Genomic DNA, 25,486 nt, shown 5'->3' with positions numbered 1-25,486 from the left:
GTTTCAATGTTTTACATTTCAAATCATGTTATATCCGACAGCTTTACAACTATTTTGACCTCATTCCTGTGTAAACTTTGCACCTTCCGGATCTCTTTACTGGGGCGTGTTGGCGTATCAAAACTTATATTTGCCTGGTTCGTTACCTGATGATGGCGGATCCTAGTATCTCTATTTGCTATTCATATTACATCTCATATCTACTCATTATCGTTTCTTGATACCGTATCAATCGACAACCGGTCAGCCTGGGATAAATATGAAATTGCGTATGGCTGCGTATTAATGCGTATCAGAATCTGATTAGTCACGTGTTTAGCCAGGTAGATGAGACGACATCGAAACGCGACATCTGTGCTTCATTTAATAACACGTATATCGGCTAATGTATCTCGATATACTGTATATTGATCACTCAAGAGCAAGACGCGTATTTTCAGTATAACAAGCGAAGTTCCGACTCAGTATCACCAACACTCATAGCGATAACAGCGACAACGTCACCGCTAACATCAACATCATCACAACAACACTATCAATCAACAAAAAGAAGCCAAAATGTCCACCACATCCTACCTACGACTAAAACCACTCCCCTTCTCATCCCTACCCCCGCATCCCTCCCTCACTCAGCCCACAGAACCACAAAGAGCAGAATCAAACACATTCTTATCAGCAATCCTCACCGAAGCCCAAACACTCATCACAACCACAATCCCGCAATCTTTTAAACCAGGCCGCAAACTCCGCTCCTCAGCACCCTCGGCCGCAAAAGTGCAACTCTTCACCTCCGCTTCCAACGGCAACGGCAACGGCGGTAAGCTAGAGGATTACTGGGTCTGTCGTAAGAGTATACATGCGGACTCCTCGATTCAAAAAGGCAGTGCGTCATGGAGCGAGTTTGAGAAAGGGTTGAGAGAGAATCATTCCGAGAATGAGATGGATTATACGCCTAGTGTGGCGTCGGTGGAGCATTTGGTGAAGTGGCCTGTTGTTGAGGAATTGGGTGGATGGAGAGGGGTTGATATGCATGGTTTGTTCTTGTTCATCTTTTCTTGTTTATATTTTGAAATATTGGATACTGAAGTATGTCGCAGTCAATATGATTACGCATACTTTCAAACCTGCTGGCCTCATATCACCGAGGACGTTCATATCGCTGGTCATTTCGGCATATGAGCCTAGCTCCGCAACAAACAGCGACAACGATAACCCCGTCCAAGGATTTTATACAATACAAATCCCGCTCCTATTCCAAAAGGACTCGCCAAACAACGATGTTCCAGATGCAATCAAACAACAGATTCTATCTGTTGTGCCAAAGAATACCATATTCGCGCACTATGCCAGCGTTGAGCGTGTGCGGTTGTTGCCTCCTGCAGATGCAGATGCGGAACGGCGTATTGAGTGGATCATGGCCACGACTTCAGATGCCGGTGGACAGATTCCGCAGTGGGTGCAGAGGAGTTGGACAATGGGTGGAGTGCCAAAGGCCGTTGTAGCGGATGTGGGTTTGTTTCTGGGATGGGTTGACAAGAAAAGATCCTCCTAAGTCGTACTTTGACACCAGTGTCTTTATACCTTTGTACTTTGATGCCAGTGCTTTTATACATAAAATTGCAGAGATCCACCAGATCGGTGCAATCTCACAAACAGCGAACACCAGGCCCAACACTTCCTGTATCAAAAATTTCCACAAGCCCGGCTCCAAGCGCCTCTTCCAGTATCCAGCGAAACGCCATCCCATTAAACTCCTTCCACTTCTTCGTCCTGCCCGGTAGTACTCCACTGAATTCACCTCTAATCCGCTTCGCGACGCTGAAGCTGCGGTTGGACTCAACTGCGCCGTCCCAGCGGTCCCGCAGAAGAGTCAATGGTGCTTCATGGTATTTGGACTGTTTCAATAAAGCCAGTAAGTGAGAGCGGGCCGCGCTTAAGAGGCGCAGATAAGGTCCTGTGCTGGGTAGAGAAAGAAAGAATGCTGGTGCGCGGGACTGGACTGAGTCATGCTTGGTGTCGTCGACTTGTGTAGAATAGGTGCGTAGGGATGTGAGATTGACGGCTTCCTTGGATAATGATGATGCTGTTACGAGGAAGCCAGCTCGTACAAGAGCGGCAGATTCTTCGCGGGAGAATGCCAGAGAGGGGATGGCGGATGTATTTGACATTTGGTCCAGAATACTCAGAAACCGATCTGTACCAATGTTAGTAGTAATATGCAGATACGGCGGAGTTACATACCTTTTGAATGCTGTTCTAAATCACTGCTCATTTGCACCAACTCACGCAAATCACTCGCCATGACCAAACAGTCCCCCAAACCGGCGGCACCATTCCCTCTTCCGGGAACAATCAATCTCTTCATCTGCCCTGATTGAACGAGCGAAACAATCTCCCGCTCCACCTGCGTGGGCGCCTGCAGTACAGTATGTAAATGCGCAACCGAGACCAACGGTGGCAGTGATTTGCGAGCATTCAACAATTCTGCAATACGGGTACTGTTCATGCCAGCCCTTCGTTCCGGCAGGTCCTCGAATATGGCTTCCTTGACATGTCGCATAGCTTGCATTACGCCATCTAGTTTCACCGACTCACTGAGGTACTGTGAGTTACCGATATCGGGTAACGGCTCGGAGTCGCTCATGGAGCCACCATCTTCTCCGCCCTCTGATTTACCACGCGCAGATGGTTTGGAGCGCGCATGACTGGCGAATGGTGAAGCGCGAGGTCGGGTTGTAGTGGTTGCTTTTCTCTTTTTGATGCCAGACACGGGGGCTGATGTGATGCGTAGGGGCATGAGTTTACGTCCTTTCGTTTTGCAGGTCGGTTGATGTATGTACTATGTATGTTTCTTTTTTGGCAGCCTTAAATGGATAGATTACATAGTACATAATAGTAGTAGTACATAGTAAAATGTATGAGCCGAAATGTTTTGCATACCCCCACTCTCTTAGTCATTAGCACTAATCCACTTTTAGGAATCTATGCTTATTAATCAATATCACGTGGTGTCACTGTACGGACTACGTAAGTATTAGGTTCCTCCGAATTGACTTTGCGCCAGACATGGATTACAAGTCATGACATTCAAGACTTCCATGGATCAAGGCAGACTACGTATTACACAGTAAACAATCGAGCAGTGATTAGTTTCCTTCAACTTTCCAGTGGTCAACGTGCGAAGTTTGCCTCCTTGATTGGTCGCACGCCACCCACCAATGAGAACCCCCATTTCAAATTGAACTGTCTAGGCTCCGTAGTCTTTAAGAGATGAGCTATTTAAACGGGGAATATCAGGTATTCATACATGGTCATAGTTCGTTAGGTACGCATTGCATGGCGTGTAATGGCCGTACAGTTTCGAGATTGACTGCCTTGTTCGGGACCGCCCACCCTTACATCATGTCGCCCCAGTCTTGCCTATGTATACTGCTCACCAGTCTAGTCGAATACTCAACGACTATCCAGCGATGTTCCGCTTCTTGATGGGTTTGATGCCTCGAGCAGGACGCACTATACTAACAAAAATATCATACCGACACAGTATGATATAATTCTCATCATGAAACTATGCAAGAAACATCGATATAAGATTTACTAAACATGCAGCAGCGGGACCTAAGATTACTACCGGTACTGTCACATTTCATGGTCGCAGCGAGTCCGCCACGTAAACCGCCCGCGTATTGATGTATTTATCCGTATAAGTATGGTATTTTTCACATGACGTAGAAATTATTCGATGTACCTCAGCCAGCTCCACAATTTTTTCCAGCTTCCACTGCCATACTTACATAGTAAGTACACAACCTACAAAAAGACTGTTTCCCTGTCCAGACACAAGAACTACTTCCTGACTATCGTCCTCATATTATCTATTCATACCGAGCAACGGCCTGCCGGTCTAGCTACTCTGCTTGCGCGCTGTCGTTGTTGTTGTTGACCTGACAGACACAAAACGCTGGCATTATCGGCCCGAAGCGCAGTTAAGCTACAAGAGAATCTGGCGACAGCGCAACGCCCTTCACAATGACTGTCTTCATTGCTTCGCTGTATGTACCGTCTGATTGCTGTAGTGCGTCAACGTTGAAAGTTCATACTGACTTGCAGTTGTCTAGCTTCCTTCCATACACGGTCAACTTTCATCTGGACAAGTCTGGCAAAACATCCCACAGCAGCCCAAAGTCAAAGTCGCCCAAAGGATCTCCAAAACGCAATGGTCTCTCCGCTGCCGCCAGTCTCTTCCAGAAACCTCAAGATGAAATCATAAAGAGAGCAATGACGCCAGGTGCGACCACCGACCATGAACAAATTTTCACCAATCCCCGAACAAAACTCGAGCCGCTTAGCGAATACCCGTTTCCCACGGCTCCCAATGGACAGGTCAATATCCTGTCGCAGAGCGAGGCCCATTCGCCTGCATGGGGCTCGACTCATACCTTCAACCAGCCTCGCCCGATGAATGTCACACTTCCTTCTCCGTCAATCCTGAAGCACCAGGAGTCGTTAGCGGTTGCGATGCCTCAGGTCATCGAGAAGCCAAAACAACCCACCATGGGCATTGAAAGTCAAAAGGCTCAAGGACAGCTTATGCGCTCGGTTCCATCCCATTCCTTTTCCGATGCCGATTGGACCATTGAATCCGCCGAACAGGGAAATCCCGGCCTACGCAATGCGGTTCGCTCATTTTCCGATCCTGGTTTGGATGATACCGTATGGGTGGGTACACTAGGCATGCCAACCGATGCGCTGGACACTCATGTCAAATCAGAGATTGCTGAGACATTGGAGGATAAATACTCGTCCCTCGCCGTTTACGTGAGCGATGCCGACTTTGACGGACATTACTCTCACTTTTGCAAGACTATTCTCTGGCCCGTGTTTCACTACCAGATCCCAGACAACCCAAAGAGCAAAGCATACGAGGACCATTCTTGGGTTTATTACGTCAAGCTCAACGAGGCTTTTGCGCAGCGCATTGCGAAGAACTGGCGACGAGGTGACACCATCTGGGTACATGACTATCATTTGCTGCTGGTTCCAGCAATGCTTCGCAAGCTGTTACCTGATGCGCAAATTGGCTTCTTCCTCCATGTCGCCTTCCCATCTTCAGAAGTCTTCAGATGTTTGGCGCCACGCAAGGAACTTCTTGAGGGTGTGCTCGGCGCAGATCTTATTGGATTTCAGATCGACGAATACTGCCGTCATTTCTTACAAACTTGCAGTCGCATATTGTGTGTTGAGGCTAGGAAAGACGGTGTGCAGCTGGAGGATCGGTTTGTGAATGTGGGCAAGTTTCCAATTGGTATTGATCCAACGTCGTGGGATGAACGACGCCGCAGCCATGACGTTGAACACTGGATCAAGATCATTTCGGAGAAGTACGAGGGCAAGCGGTTGATTGTTTCGAGAGACAAGCTTGATTCAATCCGTGGAGTGCGGCAGAAGCTTCTGAGCTATGAACTTTTCTTGAACACATATCCCGAGTTTCGTGATCAGGTATGACAACCTTACACCGTTGCTTACTGTTTACTAATTTCCGCAGGTTGTCCTCATTCAAGTTGCCTCATCTACCAACGAGCAAACAGAGTTGGATACCATTGTATCTGATATTGCAATGCGAATCAACTCAACACATTCAACACTGGCGCACCAACCGCTCGTATTCTTGAAGCAAGACCTCAGCTTCGCGCAGTACCTCGCTTTGATTACAGTCGCTGATGCGCTAATGGTGACAAGTCTGAGAGAGGGCATGAATCTTACCAGCCACGAATTTGTTTACTGTCAGGATGGAAAATACGGTCCCAAGTCTCATGGACCGCTAATTTTGAGCGAGTTTACTGGAAGTGCATCCATATTTGATGGTCATGCTCTACTTGTCAACCCATGGGATTACCGCCAATGCGCAGAAGCTATCCATACCGCACTCACCCTCACTGACTCCGAAAGGGAAGTTATGTGGCGGAAGCTGCACGATGCAGTGCTGCAAAATTCCACAACCAACTGGGTCAAGTCCTTCCGGGAGGCCTTGTCCAAAGTATGGGACGAGCATTCTTCTCGAGAGACTATAGCCGTGCCCCGCCTGTCAGTTCCGCGGCTAGAGGATGCATACCGCAATTCCGAGCGCCGACTTCTCATCCTCGATTATGAAGGTACCCTTGCATCTTGGGGTTCGCCGACTAGTATCATTTTGACAACACCGCAGCGAGCTTTGACCACTCTCACCGATCTGCTTGAGGATCCTAGAAATATTGTCTATGTGATGAGTGCCAGACGACCTGAAGAGATGGAACGGTTGTTCCGTCAGGTGTCAGGACTAGGACTGATTGCTGAGAATGGATGCTTTATTCGCGAGCCGTCCAAGGACAGCTGGATCAAACTCAACGAAGAACATCACACTAAGGAGTGGAAGGCTGGAACCAGAGGAATCCTCAATTATTTTCGAGAAAGAACAGAAAACAGCTGGATAGAAGAGTTGCATTGCTCGCTCGTCTTTCATTATGGTGACGCAGAGGACAAGCTTGCTGCGGCTCGCCAAGCATCCGAGTGTGCTGACCATATCAATGACGCATGTGCAAGCCAGGGAGTACATGTCATTCCGGTCGACGGTGCATTGATCATTCAGTCTTCGAGAACAAACAAGGCGAGTGCAGCGGAACTAGTATGGCGGTATAGTATCCAGCGGGGAAAAGAAGGAGGCTATACCGGTCAGCCTGATTTCTTGTTCGTGGCTGGAGACAGTCGCGAAGATGAAGTCGTCTTCCGCTGGGCGAACAAATTGGCAGAGTCCAAAGCTGTCAAATACTGCATGACGGTGACACTGGGCTCAAGGAGTACAGAAGCTAAGGCCACGCTGACACAAGGAGTGACAGGTTAGTCTTCCTTATTAAATCAAGCATTTAACCTTACTAACAATAATCAGGTGTTTTGTCCTGTCTTCAGCGACTTGCAGCGTCTACCCAATCCTAGACTGCGTTCTCACGATGCTCGACTCAGGAAGCAAGAACGGCGAAGACAATAGATAACATGCCGTCTTCATATACCCATTTTTCTTTTCTAGATACTGTTCTTTTTTTTCTAATTTCTCCAACATAAATCACCACACGTATGATTTATGATACACGACTACAACGATACACAATCTCCAGGCAATGCATTGACTTCGGATGGATATAGCAAGCTGGCGGGCGTTTTGATGTGTGTATGCTAGTTGACCACGTAGAATACGAATGGATTGTCTATATTACTTCTTATTCTAATGCATGTATTTCAAGGCTGGAGTCTAGTGATAGCCGGATATGTGGGGCTGCGGAGTTGGGGAGTGATACCGAGGTATCTAAGCATCCAGATATCCATTGAGGGATTGATTTATGTTTAGTGATCTGCTTAACCATAACACTGATTGTTTCAATTCGATCTCTATATATCGCCTCAGTCTCGGTAGAATATATAGGATATGCTCGAGTATAGAGAACGAGCAGAAATCGCAATGTCTCCTCCGCACACGCAAGTATTCGAAGATGGCATCACAGTCACGCCGTTATCATCGCATACATATACTGTGAATGTCCACCCAGATTGGTCCATTGGCGCTGGTATACCCCCTTATCTGTGACTAAATGACCTCTCGCTAACTTGAGAAGTCCCCCATGGCGGCTATACAATGTCAATCCTCTACCGCCTCGCAACTACACATTTCAAACATACACATCCCMCCCGACACAATTCCCAGCCTCTACCAATATCAATGCAAATGACCTTCCTGCGCCGAACGGCTGCTGGAACAGCGACTCTGACAGTAGAAGACTCCAAAATAGGATCGAGAACGTCTACAATCCACGTCACGCTTTCTCAGGAAGATGATAGTAGCAGTGCTAAGCCGAACCACACCAAAAAGCCGACGGCTAAAGTTGTGGGATACATCACCGTCTCAGACCCGATATCAGACGTTGGACATTCAGCGCCTTCAACCTGGAAACTGTATCCGCCTGCACCGAGTGGTGGACCACCCAGCGTTATCGTTACGCCCGACAACGTGAGCTTATCACCAGATAACGCTACGCAGTCAAAATGGCGACAGACAGGACCAACAGATTGGGCCAAATTCAGGCGCGTGGAGCATCAATGCATCACATTTGGCCCGACAAGCGCGCACATGAAACCGGGTGTCCTCGATCAATGGGCGCGCCTGCGCACGGTGACTTCGGGATCCTCTGCAGCTGGGAATGGGAAGTGGACCAACGAGACACTTCCATTTTTGAGTGACTGGTTTCCTGCAGGACTGGAACAGGTGGGTTATCAAGCCCTATCTTCGTCGGCGTCGCCACCATCAACAAGACCAAAGATCCCACCGTTTTGGTATCCCACTGTCACGCTGAATATAGACTTCAAGAAGAGTCTTCCGCCCCAGGGGGTGGATTGGTTATATTCTCGGGTGGAGATGAAATCCGTCCGGAATGGGAGGATGGATATCGAGGTGATCATCATGGACGAACAGGGGGAAATTGTCGCGTTGTGTTCTCATATCGGATTGGTGGTTCCTATTGAGCGGAACACGAGTGGGCGAAAATATGAAAAGTCCAAGATGTGATCTATTCACCTATATCAAATTCGTATAGAAATGTATATGAAATATTAGATACTAATATAATCTATATGCAAGCTAGAGCTTCTCGCTCCGCGTGATAATCCACAAAGATGACGCCTCCGCGCAAACACTCTTTTTCTTAACCCATTCCAATTGCCCACCGCCATCCTCCTGCTCTTCCTGGACCGCATGCGACAGAGCCCAAAACTTGCGCGCATCGCGAGCAAGACACCATGACCGGATGACCAGTAATCCAGGCGTGTATACAGGCTTCCTGTATCGCACGTTCAATTGCGCTGTATACTGAGCATCTCTGTCTCGGACATCAGTGCTCAATCTCGACGGATTTGAAGCCGACAAATGCGCCTCGACGGCATGCGACATGGCCTCATCAAATAGCGTCGCAATTACGCCTCCATGCGCAGTCTTGGGATGTCCACTCAATCCCGGCGTTGACATGGACACCAGCGTGATGGTATCCGGTGGCCGCGACGGAGTAAACACCCCTTTTGCTTTAGGATCATATACAGTCGCTGGCGGTTCCGTAGGTAAAGCTGCAGATACCTGGTCGAGATTGCGGCGACATAGAGTTACCAAGTATGGGATCGTTTCCTTGGTGCCAATTGTACCCGCGAAAAACCCATCTTCGTCGGTGTAGTCTTTGGCTACGCGAGTGGGCATGTAGTAAGCGACAAATTCGCTTTGATTATTGTCACCTTGCAAGTCCAAAGACTGTTGGAGGATCGATTTGGCCCATGGTATGTTGTTGAAGTGGTTCAGTTCAGAGTCTGTGAGCGGTCTGGGCTGAAATGCTTCCTGGATGGATGAAGCCGGTAGTTTTGTTGACATGGTATGAACTCGGGCTAGTCGTCTTCGACCAGAACAACTACTACTCAAGCAACCTGATATTTATCATTGGTATGAATCATCAATGTCTGCAGGACAATTGATATTCGATACGTTGTATCGTATCGATAGAGTTGATTGTCGGGCCTCGGCTACGTTGCTTGGTCTTTTACAGATGGTAATCATAATACGTAGTACAAAGCGTAGCTGATGTATCCCAGGCACGTGCCGACTTGACATTTGGAGAGCGTACATTGACATCATCTCAACATCTCAACTGAAAAAAACAGCTTCAACTTAACAGAGACCATTACTATGTATTCAGTCAGCTACAAGAATGTCATCATTTAGTGACGTTGCAATTAACGAGCGACTAGCGATTAGATTGCTTGTGGCCACTAGCAATTTGACGGATTCTTCTCGTATTGACTGACTGCGTACTATGTAAATCTGAATATCTGATAGCGGTTTCAGATTAAAGCATTCTAATTCAACGTGATTAAATCCTCAAGCCCAAGCCTATGATAACTGAAACTCCGCTGAGGCTTGAGAGTAACACAGTCATTTCCCCCGTATCGCTGATTGGTTTTGTGTGGGTATTAAATACATAGCGTGTACAGGTAACGGACGCTAATGCGAGCTAATTCAGTGGTCTCGGAGTCACCCAGCCAATTGTTTTTACTGATTGGCTGGTATATTACAGGCCTTACATATCGTTACACGCCAAACGAACTCCTCGATTAATTTTCCAGGAACACCGGGCGATTGGGCCACAGCAACAACGGTACAGCCCGAATAGTGCAAAGAAACATTGCTTGCATCGAACGGTACTCTGTGCGCCTCCTTTGTATATACCGGGATGTTGGTAGTATTCATTGAGTATTCAAGGTACGTACGTACATAGTAGAATTGTTGTGAGGATGCAGTAAACACAATAGAAAGCGTTGCTATGCAAGCCAGCTGCTGATAAGACACGAGCAGATTAAAGGAAAAGCCAAGCAATAAGCTAGTGCGCTAGTCCTCTCCACTTCCCTGCTTTCGCAGTACGTACACACAGAAAAGTGAATGGAAGCTGCTGCCCGGCTTTCCGGCCTCTTCTTTTTCGTTCCTTCCTGAACTAGCCACGCCCGTCGCGACTGCTTCTTTAGCTCCTCCTCTTCCTCCTCCTCTTTTTTCTCGCTCTCGCTCGACGCTTCTTCTCTCTTACTCTTCACACAACATTGACTACTCTGCGTATCATCATTGATCACCCTGCGTGCTATCATACCTTACTGTTGATCTCAATTCTGCGATCCACCTCCCGCAAAAATGCGTTCCTCCGCTGTGTTGATCCTTGCTGCTTTCGTGGCTGAAGCGACTGCTTATTACAACTACACCTTCCCAGCTGGCTTCAACCTGGGCGAAGTTTCCAGTTCCGATTTGAGTATGTTAATCATTGCGCCTGACACTAAAATTCATTGCAAGAGCCCTGGCTAATCGACATCACAGGTTCATGGTGCCTGGGTGAACGCAACACTTGCCCTCTTGTCTGCGGAGGATCTGCTTCTGCCAATGACTGCGATGCTGTAAGCACTTTTCAACTCTCGCCAATACTCCAACACATGAATATAATTAACGCGAATAGACAACCCTTAACTTCGACTGCACTTGCGCCAATGGCACCACTCCCGACCTGACCCCATACCAGAACACCATTCCCTTCTACGTATGCCAGGCAAACTACAAACAGTGCATCGCAAACAACCCCAATGACCTCGATGCGCAGAAGGCATGCAAGGCCAACGCAACTTGCGGCACGATCGATCTCTCTGCCACCTCGAGCACAAGCTCCTCTGCCTCTTCCACTACCGCAGCATCAACTACCGGCGCCAGCACCCTCGCCACTACTGCTGCCGCAACTACTGGCACTGCATCTGGAACTGCATCTGGTACCGCTGCTAGTTCGACTGCCACCCACGGCGCGGCGGCTCTTCAGATCTCTTCAGACCGTGCAACTGGTCTCTTTGCCGCTGGTTTGCTTGCAGTCTTTGGCATGCTGCTATAAGATCGCGCGCCATCGCAGATCTCATGATCTCGCCCTGGATACATATGCTCTTTTGTGGGGCACTAATAGCAGTATAATACTTTTCATACCTTTCTTCGAGTTACTTTGCGAGACGAAGGAACAGTTCCCAGTCTTTAGCATGGAGTTTATGGGCTTGTCTTTTCTTTTATGTTGAACGATATCCTTTGGTGTTTTGAGTTCGTAGTCATGAGACGCGAAACACGAGAGCATGGTTATGATATCGATGTCTCTCTTTTATTTGCATAAGTGCGTTCGATAGTTGGTACACGTTAGTCATTCGAATGTATCGCGTATTCGCTCAATCCATGGAGCGAATGTATATTTATGGCGGCCGGTCGCTGTCTATAATTTTCCTCTCATAAAAAAACTAAATAAGTTCGTATCTTACTCCGTACGGCCAGAATTCATGATGTTAATGGGACCTCCGCTCCGCCCGCAACGGACGCTGATTCGCCAAGAGTTCAAATCACACAACTGAAATTTCTCCCACACTTATCGATACAACCAAACGAGTACTCAACAACCTATCGCCCCAACCCAGCCAGACGACCCTGTCTGCTCTTTCACCGCTTACAGTCTTTTCTCTCTCGACTGACTTGATCTGTCCGTCGAGGAGCATAAAGAAACAACACCGCCAAAATGCCCGCACCTACCAATACCCTTCTCATTGAGGGGTCGTTTACGGAGCTGTGCGAGGAGCTCGCTCAATACATCGACGTGCTCCGTTCCAACGAAGAAGGTGCCAGTGTCAACACCGAGATTGCTCCTTTGCTCGAGCCTTTGCGGCAACAGGAACAGAATGGCGAGGATGCGAACTTAGGACAACGCGATGAGGTCTTGAAGAAGATTGTTGCTGCGGCTGCGGTTTTGAATAATGCTCCCGAGAAGGGTGTGCACTTTTCTCCTCGAAGAAGAATGAAGAGCGTTGCTAACATGGCGTAGAGTTCATCCCTGCTTATAACCTCCTCGTTCATCTCATTCAGCAATCCTCCGACCCGGATATCTTCCTTTCCCGAATTTGCATTTACCTGTCAAAACCCGTCACATCCTCCGCACAATTCGGCCCTTCGCTGGCCCTAACCATTTTGACCACCATCTTCAACACTCTCGCCCCCTCCGACTCAAGCCGATACCATGTCTTCCTTGCCATTATCGCCGTCATCCGTCAATCGGGTTCCACGTCTGCCTACGAAGCCCTGAAAGGTCAGTTAGTCTCTCAGCTCCCCAACTGGCTCGCCGCCTGGGAGCTCGACGAGGAGGATGCCCAAAAATTGCACTTGGCCGTTGCAGACGCCGCCGAAGCCGCCGGTGACAGCGAACTTGCGCACGCCCACATCGTCGAAGCCCTCCAGTCCATCGATGCCAACGAAGCATCCAGTAAGGAAAGTCGGGAACTTGCCATCCGCGCTCTCACATCTGCACTTTCTCACCCTGCTATTTTCGATTTCACATCTCTGTCTGCCTCGGATGCCGTGCAGGCCCTTCGGTCTAGCGACACTTCTCTTTTCGAGCTTCTTGAGATTTTTGCTGCCGACACCCTCGATGCATATGAAGATTTTGTCTCGTCGACTCCTTTGAGCTCGATCTCCGGTGGTGTGTTGGCGGAATCTGGCGATGCGCTTCAAACAAAGTTGCGTCTGTTGACGCTTGCTTCGCTCGCCTCTTCGACTCCCTCTCGTTCCCTGCCCTATGCCACGATAGCATCCGCCCTTGGCGTCGCCGATACTGAAGTCGAGAAATGGGTCATCGACACCATTCGCGCAGGTCTTGTCGAGGGAAAATTGTCGCAGTTGCGCTCTGAGTTCTTGGTCCACCGTGCCACATACCGAGTATTCGGCGAGAAGCAATGGGCCGAAGTGCAGGGACGTCTGTTCGTCTGGCGTCGCAGCCTGGAAGGTGTCCTAAGCGTGATCCGTACCGAACGCGAGCGATATGCACGCGAACTCCAGCAGCAACAGGCTGCAGCACAGGCCGCCGAAGAAGGCGGTCCTGCTGGCAAGGGAGGCGATAAGAAGCTCGGCGACAGAAGACGGCCTCACCAGCAACAGAACCAGTCACAACCTCGTGAAGTTGATCTTTTAGGCGAGGCTGACTAGAATCCATTGCATTATGTTTTTTCTACTTCTATTGTTTTAATGCTTTGCGAAAAGACTTTTCTATCATGTTTTCATTTGTTCTTGGAGAACCGGTTGAGGCATTTTCTTCCGAAAGAGTTGAGCTGTATGTAAATGGGAAAGAGAAAAGTTTTACTTTCTGATACTTTTCCTACATTATGTGATGTATGCAAGTTAATGCATTGATGATGATGAGATTACATCGAACATTAGTGTCTTTTTCTGAACAGAACAAGAACGTCTTACTGGCATCAGATTCATACTAGTCTTGATTGTATCAACTGACGATATCAGAGTCGGACTTTTCTGAACGGAAAAAAAAACAATCCGTACTGGATTTGCTAGACTTCAGATGTGTATCTCATGACAGCATTTCAGCAGGGCATGTCCTATGATTCTAGTGTCCTAGAGGAGTTGGAAATATTCGACCCAGGTATGTGTGTTTGGTACTAGATACATATTGATGTTCCTATGAACGGCATGCAGGAGGATTTGCCGGCGAGGACAACGTCGGAGAAAACGTGTATTGTCTTGATTAGTTTACATACATACATCAAAGCCAGTATGTGCAGGCGGAGAAGCGTCCGTCACTCGTTTGCATGATGCACTGCGGGTTTAGTATCGTAGAGCGGTTGGCTGTTCGACACATTATCTACAAGGACTGAGTGCTTAGCCTGCCTGCTGTGCCTCTCGGTAAAGCTGAGTGTCCGAAGACTAATATATTACTTTATGAACATGTATATATACCTCTAAACAATCTACCACTTCGCTGATCTGAACAATCCTCCAAAGAGGGAGCTTACAAAGCATCAACACCCTTGGCCTTCAACTCAGACTGAATCCGCTCATAAACCTCCTCCTTTGACCCCGTAGCCTGCACACTGATAACTTTGCCCTTCTCCTCGAATTCACGTACAACAGGCATGGAGGTCTGCTCAAACGTGCGGAATCTCTTACGGATCGACTCAATGTTATCATCGTCGCGACCACTGGTCTCACCACGCTTCAACAATCGGCCCAACATGACTTCCTCAGGGCAAACCAAGAAGAGAACCAATTTGCTAACGCAGACAGTCTCTTCGAAGAAATGCGCCTGATCGATCTGGCGCGGAAAGCCATCGATCAGGAATCGGGCCGGTGTGGTCTTGGAGCTGTTCTGTTCGAGGATGGAGGCCATCGCATTCGACAGCAAAGCGACAGTGACTTCCATGGGAACAATAGTGCCCTCGCGGATGTGGTGACGGATCAATTCGCCGTACTCGCTTCCTTCACGCACTTGTTCGGCGCGTAGCAGGTCGCCGGCACTCAGATGGTTGAAGCCATAGTCGCGCACGAGGTTTTCTGATTGTGTGCCTTTACCGGCACCGGGACCGCCGAGGACGAAGACGACTGTGACTTTGTCGGAGGAGAAGCGCGGTGTTGGTGCCATTTTTATCCTTTCGTTGGGGGAAGAGGAGTTCGATGGATGTGAGAGAGGGGTCTATTTGCGCGGCGTGGAAGCACGAGATTTAACCAGCAAAACGTATGAACCGGTACCAATCACGAGGACAGCGACAAAGGGTAGGATTTTCAAGGGTGATTTGCTGCTCTGAGTCGTAGTAGCTGTTGTTGCGGTCTTTACTCGAGAAGATGAAATGTGGCGGATGTTGTTATTGCTGCTAATGCGCTGGTGGGGCAGCACTAAGTAAATATTTCAGGAGTTAGGGGATCGATCTCAGGCTGAGCTGCTTGCGGAAGGACAACTTACGACTGCAAATCTTGGAACTTGATGCGGTCCTGGTGATTCGGGACACGGTGCTGATATAACGAGGAAGCATTCCGTACTATCAATTAATCGATTGATTGATGATCATCCGAACAAGTTGTTGGCGAGAGTCTGGAGGCTAAGACAAAGTGAAGATCAAATTAAGGTGGATCATTTCTCGGCTTGACTAAACACTTCTAGACCCTCATTCCGCATTTCAACTTTGGAATCATCTCAATCTCTTCAATAATCTGAATTATCGTCCTATATATAAATAGATCCGCCTAGCAAATCAAAAGAGTGGAACAAAAAGAAGTCGCCATAATCGCCGGGCGCCTGGGAATATAGTACCAAAAAGACATACAAGAAAAGACATAGCATGACAATATTATCGATCTACTTTGAACGTATTCAGAAATTCAACATTTCCTAGTCATATCCATGACTCTGACCTGGCGGAGGAGGATAGCTGGGACTCATTGGTCCAGCATACGCTCCCGGAATCGGCACGGCTTCGTAGGTCTTTTCCCCCGGAGCAGCGCCAACATGGTCATTGACCTTCTCCGACATATCTTCTTCATTGGAGTGGTCTGAAGACTGAGCGATGCCAACAGCAGGAGCTCCAAAGCCCTGTTGAGCGACCTTTGGTGTCGCGTTCTGCACCCGGATAGGGGGTGCTTGAAGTTGGAATGGTTTGGTTACTACGCGTGTGGGTGACTTTGGTGTTGCGTATTGAACGGCGTAGCTCTCACCATTCTCGGCTGCAGAGTACGCATCTCGATGGTATTGCTGAGCGGCCATTGACATGTATGGAGACTTGGGTGTCATGGGGAAAAATCCAGGTGTGTTTGGTGCAGATTGAACACGGAGCTGAGCAAGATACAAGTCTGAACGGGCCTTATCGCGGATATCCATAGTCTTCCTCAGGCGCTGTTTGGTGTAGAATCGGTAAAAGCCGACGGCATAGATGCAGATGACAATCACTTCGAGGACGATTTCGATAATCGCACACACCAGTGACCAATCTTGCAAACGGCAGACCAAGGAATAGTTGACCTGATCCTGGAACAGCTGGTGGCGGAGATTATCGTTACAAGACCATCCCCATAGATCTTGCCCATTGCTATTTGCTTTTGAGCTCTGGAAGACGGCTGCTCCGACTACCCACATAACAGTGCTGAAGGTGAAGAAGCCAACCGAAAAGACAGAGTACCACACAGCAACCTTTTCAGCTCGGCGATGACCGCCTCGCCAGTATCCGTAAAAGACGAATAGAGCAGCAGCCAGAGAAACGCATGACATGACCAGAAGCAAATATTGTGGCCAAGGGTTTGTTCCTACTGCCCATGGTGGAAGGTTACTGCGAGCAGGCAGATCTTTGGTGGCTCTAAAAATGGTCAAGCTGGTTGACAGCATCGAGAGGACAATGAGAGAGCAGCTAAAGTTTACAGTTCGTAAAAGAACCTTGGCAGCTCGGACTCGGACTTTGATTTTCTGCAGATGATCGTTAGTACTGATCGTACTTCCCGAGTTGCTTTTCTTACCAAATCTCGCTTGTTCTCTCTCGCCGTCTTCACTTCTTCCTTTTCTAATCTGACCTCCTCGCGGAATGTTGGACTAAACGGGTTCAGCGTCCTTGCGGTACCTGGGGTTTTGAGAGCGCTTTTCAAAGGCGAGGCCGGGGTCATAGGTTGATGCGCATATCGTGAAGGATCGCTGTCAGCCACATATCCGAATCCAACATCCGATACATGATGCTGAGCCTCCTTCATGACAGAAGCCGGAGGGTCGGCAAACGGTGATCGGCCTCCGTCCGACGGATCAATAGGTGAGATTACTGTCGTTGCCTCTGCGAACCGTGCTGTGCGAGGACTTTTGAAGTCGGAAGCAGAGGAGGAAGACGAGGATCTCGAGGAGCTGCGCATGATGGATGTGGGATTTTGTTGATTAGACATGGTGGATTGGCAGCGAGAGATCCTGCTCTCGACGGTTCAGTATACAGTTCAGCTCTAAGCTGTAAAGTCGGTGAGCTCAGCAAACACTGCTGGCAGGTACTCTACTGGTCGATATGATGAATATACCGATGATAAAGATAACAGAGCAGAAAGAATCAACTAGCTGCGGGCCTGCGCAGTGTTCAAAGCAATGCAATTAATGAAGCAAAATTTCAAGAGAAGCACAGCTTGGGATGGGACAAAAGATTTCCGAGGGCCGCACTCCATGGTCTATGTATGAATTGTCGAGACATGGGAAACGGGGAAACCGGAGCCAATGCATGCTCCCCTCTTTTGCTCACTTCTGGCACAGCATGATCACCCCATTTAGTGATTGACTGCAGTTAGCGCCGGGCTTCCATGCTAGGCAGAAGATCTAGGGCAGCTCGAGCGAGTGATTGGAGGGCCTGAAATAGCTGCCGTGTGCCTGTTTTGCGCTCAATTGCAGCATCTCGGCGTCGATTGGGCGGTGGAGGATGCAAGATAGCGCGCGGGGGGCCCTCGACAGGACGAGGCAGGATAAATCGGACAGCTACTACGGATTAATCAGTGGGTGGCTGCATGGGCGAGAGCGTGATATCCGACTGAGCGTGCATTGTTCGTCACAAACTATCAACCAATCAGCGCCGTAAGGACTGGACTTGGCACGCCAAGCGATACGCGGGGGCCTCAGGCTGCCCAATCACGGGGTCTGCCGAAGCGCGGACGCCTTCTTAGGGCCCAATATGTCACCAATCACCTAATGTGATTCCTGTTCGTCACGTTCGTTCTACGAGTACAGAAAACATAGTAACTGCTACGTTGTACTAATGTACTACTCACAAGTCGAGTCGTCGACGCTATTGTCTGACGCTGTGCCTGTAACAAAGAATCTGCACATCGATGCGGGATGGTCACGCTTATTGCATGATCCAGTGAGACCAACCATCCAACTTGTAGTAGTACTATGTAGTAATCCCGGTAATAATCTCGATGCCTGAGGCTGCACCATCCAGCCTTTGTGGTCTGTGCATGTTGCCTCATTCGGCGGCATATCAGTCCCGTAGGATGGATGGAGCTAAGATATAGTTAAGTCTCAGGAGGCTGGCTGGAAGTAAAACAGTATGATTGTATTGCTCTGTCATCGTAATAAAACGCCAAGCTCCAAATAAGCAATTGCTCTGTACAATGATCATGAATCAAAATGCCGCCTGTCCTCTCTACATCGCGTCGCCGTCAATCACTGCCCCAACATCTTTAGTAATGTAGATTTCTTCGAGGGTACCTTCTCCTTCGCCAAAGCCGCCGCCGTTCTGCAAAACCAGTCCCTTTTCATTGGCCAAATGCAGTAGACAAATAAATCCGAATGAGGTACTGATATCTCGTAACGATTCTTCCGGATATACAGTCTTGAGAGAGTTCATCACTTTCGTGAATTTCAGGTGACCGTGTTTCTCAACTTCAGAGGTGATGTCAGGCATTGGATGGTCTGCGTCTGACTGCCTATTCTTGGGGGTAGGGGTCGGTGGCCCGTCATCATCAGTAGGCTCTTCGGGCTGATCGATGACTGCTGCTGCATCCGAGGCCGAGTTGAACTCCATAGACTCAATCAATCCGTCGCCCATACCCTTCCACATTTCTTCCTTCAACCGTCGAACGTCAACCTTCTTGGCCACACGCGCGTAAGCTACATAGTCGGGCCGAACACGACGGCCACCTTGCGTCACTAGTTGTGAGCCGAATCCCCCACCATGAAGCGCCGAGCCAGGTGTAGCTCCAACCATATTCAATAGAGCTGTCAATCCCGTGGCTCCCGATCCATCACCCGCTGATGTTGTCGGCCGGGCATCCATGTCACCTGTGGGCGAGAACATTTCTCGAGCGTCCGCAAATGGTAGGTTGTCGTCGTCGTCGTCTCCCATCGGCAGCCCGTCAGGGAACGCAAGCCCATCGTCGTCTGCAAAAAAGTCGGCATCATACGTGCCTGCAACCTTTTCGTCGTCCGCTTGTGCGCCATTTTCGGGTTTGTGATTTGCCCAGAAAGCCTCGTCCATTTCGCCTGCGGCTGGAACACGCGTCTCGTTAGTCTCGCCTGTCCTGCGAGCCCCAAAGAATTTCTTCGATCCCATGCGAGCCTTGGGCTTGAGGAAGAGGCGCAACAGTTGTTGCGAGTTGAAGTGCTTGTCATCTGGAAGAAGATTGCGTCCTTTTGTTTTCCATTGCGTCTTGGGGATTGATATAGCAGAATTTGAGCTTGCTTGCGTGTAAATTAAATCAGCTGCTGTAGCATCCAGAGGAGCAGAAAAGTCAATCACGAATGGCTCCTTTTCTTTACGTTGCTTTGGCGCAGCCGTGGAATTGGCAGCACTAGTCTCCTTGATCTTCCGGATTCGCCAATGTTCAGGACCCGCCCAGTTCTTTTGTAGAGCGTTATCAAAGTAACTTAGGATGTTCTCGTGCTCATTATTGGCCGGTTGGTGGGAGATTGACAACGTGTAAGGATCTCCGTCCTCGGCAGCCTCCGGATCGTCTTCTCCACCAATGTCCATGCGATGGACCTTCAACAAGGGTTCCAATGCTGCCTCTCGCGCCCAGGCCTCTCCACCTTCACCGAAGCCAGCGTCTTCGCCAATGTCAAATCCTGCAAAGGTTCCATCATCGTCATCAAATCCCACAGCATTATCATCGTCGAGCATAATGCCAGAAGCATCACCCATACGTCTTGCCGGGTCAGACTCGTCGTGGTCCTTGTCGTGTCTCCATTCCTCGGGAGCTTTGAGCAACGGCATATCAAGAGAGCCGCTCGGGTCACCCAGATCAAGGTTCTTCAAGGATGGGCAAATGTCTTGTTCGGAAAGACGATCTAGATCGGGAAAGAATCTGTTTCCGAGGGAGGAGATATCGATTTCCACAGGGTCAACATCCATAGGATCGCCCTCCGGCTCCTTGGCTTGGGTATCCTCTGGCTCTGCGCTACCATTCATTTCATCGTCCTGGGTATGATCTCCGCCGTTGATTGTCTCGTCCACGTCATCACTACTGTCAAATATGATACGTCCCTGGCCATCGATAGATAAGTGGTTCAGCAATAGGCCCTTGGCACCGCCTTCGTCGAAGTCGGCCGATGCTTTCTTGAAAAGCGGGTCCACAGCAAACTCGAGCTCGAGCTTTTTCAATTGTAGCGATCCAAACGACGGAGCGAGCGTAGCCTCATGAGAGCGCGTCTGCATTAATGTTAACAATGAAATAGAACATCGTAATTGAAATGGCACTAACCTTCTTCTTTGCCTTTCTTCGTACACCGTCCTCGCCCTCTTCCTCTTCCTCCTCGTCGCCTTCAGCCCCTTCGCCTTCCTGGGCTTTGCGATCTCGGCTATCGGCCAAGCCACTCAAGAGCTTTCCGGTCTCAGTTGCGACACTATCCACTCTGCTTGTATAGATCTTAACGCAACCGTCAAGCGTACAACTAGCCTTTTGAAAGTTGACGCCATCTCCCTCGCGGAGCAATGACATATCATGAAAGTAATCAATCAGGGCGAAATTCCACGAATTCGCAGCGTTGATCTTATTATCCGTCGCCATTTTCATCCACTCTTCGAAGTTGGCAAGAATAGGAACTCGTTTTGCAGGAGTTGCACCTCTACCGCGACCATCCACGTCGCTTTCCCGACCTCGTCGATGAGAACCACGTGGTGTTGCTGGGCTTTGACTATCGGCACGATCGTATTGCCTTCGAGGGGGCATGGGCGTCTTCACAGCAGCCTTGATCTGATTCATTTGGCGGTCATACTGAGCTTGTCGCGACTGCATTCGAGCAGCCTTCTCTCCCATGTCATCATTGAGGGGGATCCTGCGAGCAAAAATAGTTAGCCTGTTTCCGACCTTCGTGCATCGCTCTTGCCGTACTTGATGGGAGAGTTCTTCTGCGGGGTTGAGGCACCGCCATTGGAGCGGCGATGGCTCTTTGATGGATTCACAACACGAGGCATGATGAATCGCGAGCAAGAATTGTATATGATATTGGAAAAGCAAACGATACAAGAACAAGTCTAGTGTTGTTTTAGTTATTCATCTTCTTCGTATAATGTGATTCAGCAGTTTTCAAGATCGACTGCAATGTAGATGCGCTTGTGTTCGGAGTGCTGGAGGTTGACAGTCGCTCTTCCTACTTTGTTGTTTTTCGAGATATTGCGGCAGGTGCGATCGGTGGGTGTTCCGCGGKTTGTCAACAAAACATACGGCATGCCGGAGCTGCCATAGACGCATCACGTGCCCTCACTCACGTGATGTTATCAGAGGGCTTATCGATAAAGCGTCGTCATTGGTCTTGCCTTGCGAGATTGCCAGCCCGCCAGCAGCAATTCAACCTCCTTCTCTTACCTTTGCCACACTTGTGGCATTTTATATTCTTTACGCTACACTGTACTTCTTCACTGAACGCCATATGACCACTTTAGGCGGCTTGATTCATTGAGTCTCTATATGCACATACATTAAAGCCTCCTATTGAGCTCTGATCATATGATTCGCGGGTGTATGTGTTATGCCTAGTTTTTGTACATATACATATCCAGCCAACCTTCATACTGCATGCAAACGGCGACAATCACAATGCTACGGTCGTAATGTTCACACAGCACAAGTCATCCTCATCAGCGCCGACTAGGCTGCGTGCGAGGAGACACAAGCTATACCACCCTCGACCTTTCTTTCTGAGCATCGGGATCTTCACACTCTTGACTCTCGGAAGCTGTATTGCTCAAAGTTATAAGCAGAGCCCGTCATCATTGAGTGATAATGGCTTCCAGAAACGGATGATCCATCCAGGACTTCAGGTTGAAGATTTAAACAGCTCAAGACTCTTTGAGCCGTTTGAGCAGGAGATAGAGGTATAACATATTCTCCTTATATTTAATGAGATTTGATACATGTGCTAATGCGAGTAGTGCCGTCTTGTTCGTGATGCAAACGATCAATGCTCATTTGTTAAGAGCAACTGTCCTGATGAGGATGGGATTTTCTCCTACCTTCAACTATATTACTGCTCGCTTCGCCATGTACAGCCGATTGCATTCATCATAATCATAGCATGGCTGTCGCTCCTTTTTAGCACCATCGGCATTGCCGCTAGTGACTTTCTATGCATCAATCTCAGTACGATTGCAAGCATTTTTGGGATGAGCGAAAGTTTGACTGGAGTCACTTTTCTGGCTTTTGGCAATGGCAGTCCAGACGTCTTCTCGACGTTTGCTGCAATGGGTTCGAATAGCGGTAGCTTAGCCGTAGGAGAACTGATTGGCGCTGCGTGCTTCATCACGGCCGTGGTGGCCGGTTCAATGGCCCTAGCCAGACCTTTCAAAGTCGCCCGTCGAAGCTTCGTACGCGACGTCGGATTCTTTATACTGGCTGCTGTTTTAGCAGTGGTTGTACTAGCTGATGGTGAACTACATGCTTGGGAGTGTGCATCAATGATCGGTCTTTATGTCTTTTATGTCGTCCTAGTTGTGTCCTGGCATTGGTATTTGACTCGTCAGCGACGAAAGTACGATAGAGAGTTTGCAGCAAGAGCTCAATTTCACATACCTCAAAGCCAAGAACTGGATCTAGAAGAACGATCGTCCGAAGATGATCCTGTTGCTGGAGAATCGAGCAGGCTATTACAGGGCCGGAGATCACCCGATTTCGAGGCACTTGAAAGGCCAGTATGGAACGATGACGACGAAGAAGAAGACGATGAGACACGTAACAGATATCTTGCCGAGATACGTGAGAATATGCGAGTCACACGGCCACCTTCATATGTGCGGAGAACGACTGCCACATCGATCCGGCCAAGTTTAGTCGGCGCTCTAGAATTTCAGTCTGTCCTTTCATCTTTGAAGAAAGCGAAGAATATACACGATGATACGATTGACCTCGGTCATTATGTGGATACAGATTCTGCCGGCCTGTCTCCTCGTATCCTGCCAAGGTCGAGTCAGAGTAAGACATCCTTTAATCGACCAGAGGAGTCCTCAACTCAGCGTCGATCTGCTTCACTTAATGTCACACCTATTTTGCGTTTAGATACTGGCTCAAACAATGCAAAGCAGCACAGTGGGACGTTGATTCCAGTGGTTTGGGGATCTTCCCACGCGGCCTTACAACAGAACAGTGAAGTTCAACATGTACAACATCAACCAACAACATCTACTCTTACTGTTCCCCGATCTCCCGAGACAATATTATCTGATCACTTGACCGTTCCTCAAGCTGTCTTCAGTTCTCCGAATTACCAAGCGTCGCCTCGATCACATCAGCCTCCATCGCCAAGTGGTGTATCCCCATTTGGCCACACACTTCCACAGCCGACTAACTTTGAGCAATCAGACGAAAGTGATAATGACACTATAAGATTTCCCGCCTTTGTCGACTCACCAGCTTCTATGTCTCCCAGACCATCCATTCTGAATCTTCCTGCCGCTGCTGTCTCACCGACTACAGAATATCGAAATGTGTCTACTCAGGAAGAGCTAGTATCAAAGTGGTGGCATTATCCATCGTTGATTCCTGGAACCATGTTTTTCGCCCTCTTTCCAACGCTGTGTGATTGGAGATCAAAATCCTTTTGGGCAAAGATTCTAGGTGTCGTTGCGGCGCCCAGCGTTTTCTTCCTCACGGTCACAATTCCGGTCATAGATCCTAATCAGACTGAAACCACGGAGAATGAATGGGACAATCGTCGCTCCCATTCACCTGCTGTTCTAACTCCCGCTAGTGGTAATCAGCGTCAACCAACGCCGATCATTCGACTACCTGATGAATCGCCAACTCTACAACCCGAAGATCATCAGCGACTTGGAAACGGCTTTCGTCATAGTATAGAACACATTTCCCCAGTGGCACAAGTCCAGGAGTCAGGTACTCTTCCCAATAGACCAAGGCTTGACTCTGAAATGGCAGCCGGCCCACCAGAATTAAATGACGACCCCTCGTCTGCAGCAACACGAACCTGGCACCGCGCACTTACAACGATTCATGTATTTACGTCACCACTTTTCACCACCATAGCCATTTGGAGTCTCCTGGATGACGAGCACAACTTACGAAATTTAATCATCCCCATCCCTATCAGTCTAGGCGCATCATTTATATGCGCCATACTGCTCAATATATTCCTGAAAAAACACGACGATCTCACGCAAGCACCCAATCAACTCCGCCCCTTTCTATCGTTCATCGGCTTCATCGTCGGCATCTGCTGGATCGCGATAATCGCAGATGAAGTCGTCAGTCTGTTAAAAACCCTTGGCGTAATTCTGAATATCAGTGACTCACTTCTAGGTCTCACAGTATTTGCCGTGGGCAACTCATTGAGTGACCTAGTGGCGGACATCACTGTAGCTAGACTAGGATACCCAGTCATGGCGCTAAGTGCTTGCTTTGGAGGACCCATGCTCAACATACTACTCGGGATCGGCATGGGTGGCCTGTATATGACACTGCACTCCAATGTCGAAGCCCCAACAGCGTCAGCAATTGAAGGTGTCGCACGCCATGCTCCGTACAAAATCACGATCTCGAAAAATCTCATGATTAGTGGTCTGACATTACTCGTTACACTGGTTGGACTATTGATCATAGTGCCGCTGAATCATTGGAAAATGGATCGAAAAATCGGCTGGGGACTCATTGTGCTTTGGTCGCTGAGCACGCTGGGCAATGTCATTGTTGAGCTTGTGATATAGAACTTCTCTCTTGCATCGTGTAGTTACTCCGTCGGCAGGGGTTTCTGTTGTTACTACTCGCGTTCTTTCTTCCTTCTTCTGACTACTACATTTTCCCATTTCGTTCCTATGCATAATTTTTGGGTGCATTGTGTATATCACTACAGGTTTACGAACGAGATTGTAAACCGATGTATATCTAGTAGAAGCTCTGCTGCTTCGAGTCAACAAGGTTACTGTCATTGATATTCTGCACGGTGGCCTGACATGTAATAGCCTAGGACTCACTTACAATCTGTGAATGAGGATAAAGCAGGTATGCGACTGAGATATAGATACTTGTAATGACTAGCAAATACAACTACATCGAACCAACGCTGTTTGATGTTACTCACAACAGTTGACCTAAACAAAGCAAAGAAGAGCACACAGTTTATAGACTAAAAGTAAT

General features: G+C 48.6%; 11 protein-coding genes across 11 annotated transcripts; 6 read left to right on the top strand and 5 right to left on the bottom strand.

The window, feature by feature from the left end:
• Positions 1–558: 558 nt before the first annotated feature.
• On the top strand, positions 559–1,552 carry BHQ10_009969 (uncharacterized protein; the record flags this gene model as incomplete). Its single annotated transcript, XM_040882941.1, has 2 exons — positions 559–1,033; positions 1,098–1,552. The coding sequence occupies 2 exons, from the start codon at positions 559–561 to the stop codon at positions 1,550–1,552; spliced, it is 930 nt and encodes a 309-aa protein (XP_040738471.1).
• A 94-nt stretch (positions 1,553–1,646) lies between these two features.
• BHQ10_009968 (uncharacterized protein) lies at positions 1,647–2,797 on the bottom strand (the record flags this gene model as incomplete). The annotated part of the gene is made up of 2 exons (XM_040882940.1): positions 1,647–2,194; positions 2,242–2,797. The coding sequence occupies 2 exons, from the start codon at positions 2,795–2,797 to the stop codon at positions 1,647–1,649; spliced, it is 1,104 nt and encodes a 367-aa protein (XP_040738470.1).
• A 1,232-nt stretch (positions 2,798–4,029) lies between these two features.
• BHQ10_009967 (uncharacterized protein) lies at positions 4,030–6,969 on the top strand (the record flags this gene model as incomplete). Its single annotated transcript, XM_040882939.1, has 4 exons — positions 4,030–4,052; positions 4,119–5,499; positions 5,546–6,872; positions 6,923–6,969. The coding sequence occupies 4 exons, from the start codon at positions 4,030–4,032 to the stop codon at positions 6,967–6,969; spliced, it is 2,778 nt and encodes a 925-aa protein (XP_040738469.1).
• Positions 6,970–7,663: 694 nt separating this feature from the next.
• Positions 7,664–8,590, top strand: BHQ10_009966 (uncharacterized protein; the record flags this gene model as incomplete). The annotated part of the gene is made up of 1 exon (XM_040882938.1): positions 7,664–8,590. One exon carries the CDS (start codon positions 7,664–7,666, stop codon positions 8,588–8,590), a length of 927 nt encoding a protein of 308 aa, XP_040738468.1.
• A 72-nt stretch (positions 8,591–8,662) lies between these two features.
• BHQ10_009965 (uncharacterized protein) lies at positions 8,663–9,436 on the bottom strand (the record flags this gene model as incomplete). The annotated part of the gene is made up of 1 exon (XM_040882937.1): positions 8,663–9,436. One exon carries the CDS (start codon positions 9,434–9,436, stop codon positions 8,663–8,665), a length of 774 nt encoding a protein of 257 aa, XP_040738467.1.
• Positions 9,437–10,741: 1,305 nt separating this feature from the next.
• On the top strand, positions 10,742–11,477 carry BHQ10_009964 (uncharacterized protein; the record flags this gene model as incomplete). Its single annotated transcript, XM_040882936.1, has 3 exons — positions 10,742–10,856; positions 10,922–10,998; positions 11,058–11,477. 3 exons carry the CDS (start codon positions 10,742–10,744, stop codon positions 11,475–11,477), a joined length of 612 nt encoding a protein of 203 aa, XP_040738466.1.
• A 660-nt stretch (positions 11,478–12,137) lies between these two features.
• On the top strand, positions 12,138–13,594 carry BHQ10_009963 (uncharacterized protein; the record flags this gene model as incomplete). The annotated part of the gene is made up of 2 exons (XM_040882935.1): positions 12,138–12,387; positions 12,441–13,594. 2 exons carry the CDS (start codon positions 12,138–12,140, stop codon positions 13,592–13,594), a joined length of 1,404 nt encoding a protein of 467 aa, XP_040738465.1.
• Positions 13,595–14,411: 817 nt separating this feature from the next.
• Positions 14,412–15,041, bottom strand: BHQ10_009962 (uncharacterized protein; the record flags this gene model as incomplete). The annotated part of the gene is made up of 1 exon (XM_040882934.1): positions 14,412–15,041. One exon carries the CDS (start codon positions 15,039–15,041, stop codon positions 14,412–14,414), a length of 630 nt encoding a protein of 209 aa, XP_040738464.1.
• Positions 15,042–15,785: 744 nt separating this feature from the next.
• BHQ10_009961 (uncharacterized protein) lies at positions 15,786–17,281 on the bottom strand (the record flags this gene model as incomplete). Its single annotated transcript, XM_040882933.1, has 2 exons — positions 15,786–16,850; positions 16,901–17,281. The coding sequence occupies 2 exons, from the start codon at positions 17,279–17,281 to the stop codon at positions 15,786–15,788; spliced, it is 1,446 nt and encodes a 481-aa protein (XP_040738463.1).
• A 1,268-nt stretch (positions 17,282–18,549) lies between these two features.
• BHQ10_009960 (uncharacterized protein) lies at positions 18,550–21,318 on the bottom strand (the record flags this gene model as incomplete). The annotated part of the gene is made up of 3 exons (XM_040882932.1): positions 18,550–20,553; positions 20,606–21,179; positions 21,236–21,318. The coding sequence occupies 3 exons, from the start codon at positions 21,316–21,318 to the stop codon at positions 18,550–18,552; spliced, it is 2,661 nt and encodes an 886-aa protein (XP_040738462.1).
• Positions 21,319–22,506: 1,188 nt separating this feature from the next.
• Positions 22,507–25,056, top strand: BHQ10_009959 (uncharacterized protein; the record flags this gene model as incomplete). Its single annotated transcript, XM_040882930.1, has 1 exon — positions 22,507–25,056. The coding sequence occupies one exon, from the start codon at positions 22,507–22,509 to the stop codon at positions 25,054–25,056; it is 2,550 nt and encodes an 849-aa protein (XP_040738461.1).
• Between the last annotated feature and the right edge of the window lie 430 nt (positions 25,057–25,486).

This window comes from Talaromyces amestolkiae (genome assembly GCF_001896365.1).
Source record: "Talaromyces amestolkiae strain CIB chromosome Unknown scaffold28.1, whole genome shotgun sequence".
NCBI lineage: Eukaryota > Fungi > Ascomycota > Eurotiomycetes > Eurotiales > Trichocomaceae > Talaromyces > Talaromyces amestolkiae.
This window is presented reverse-complemented; position numbering and strand designations above follow the sequence as displayed.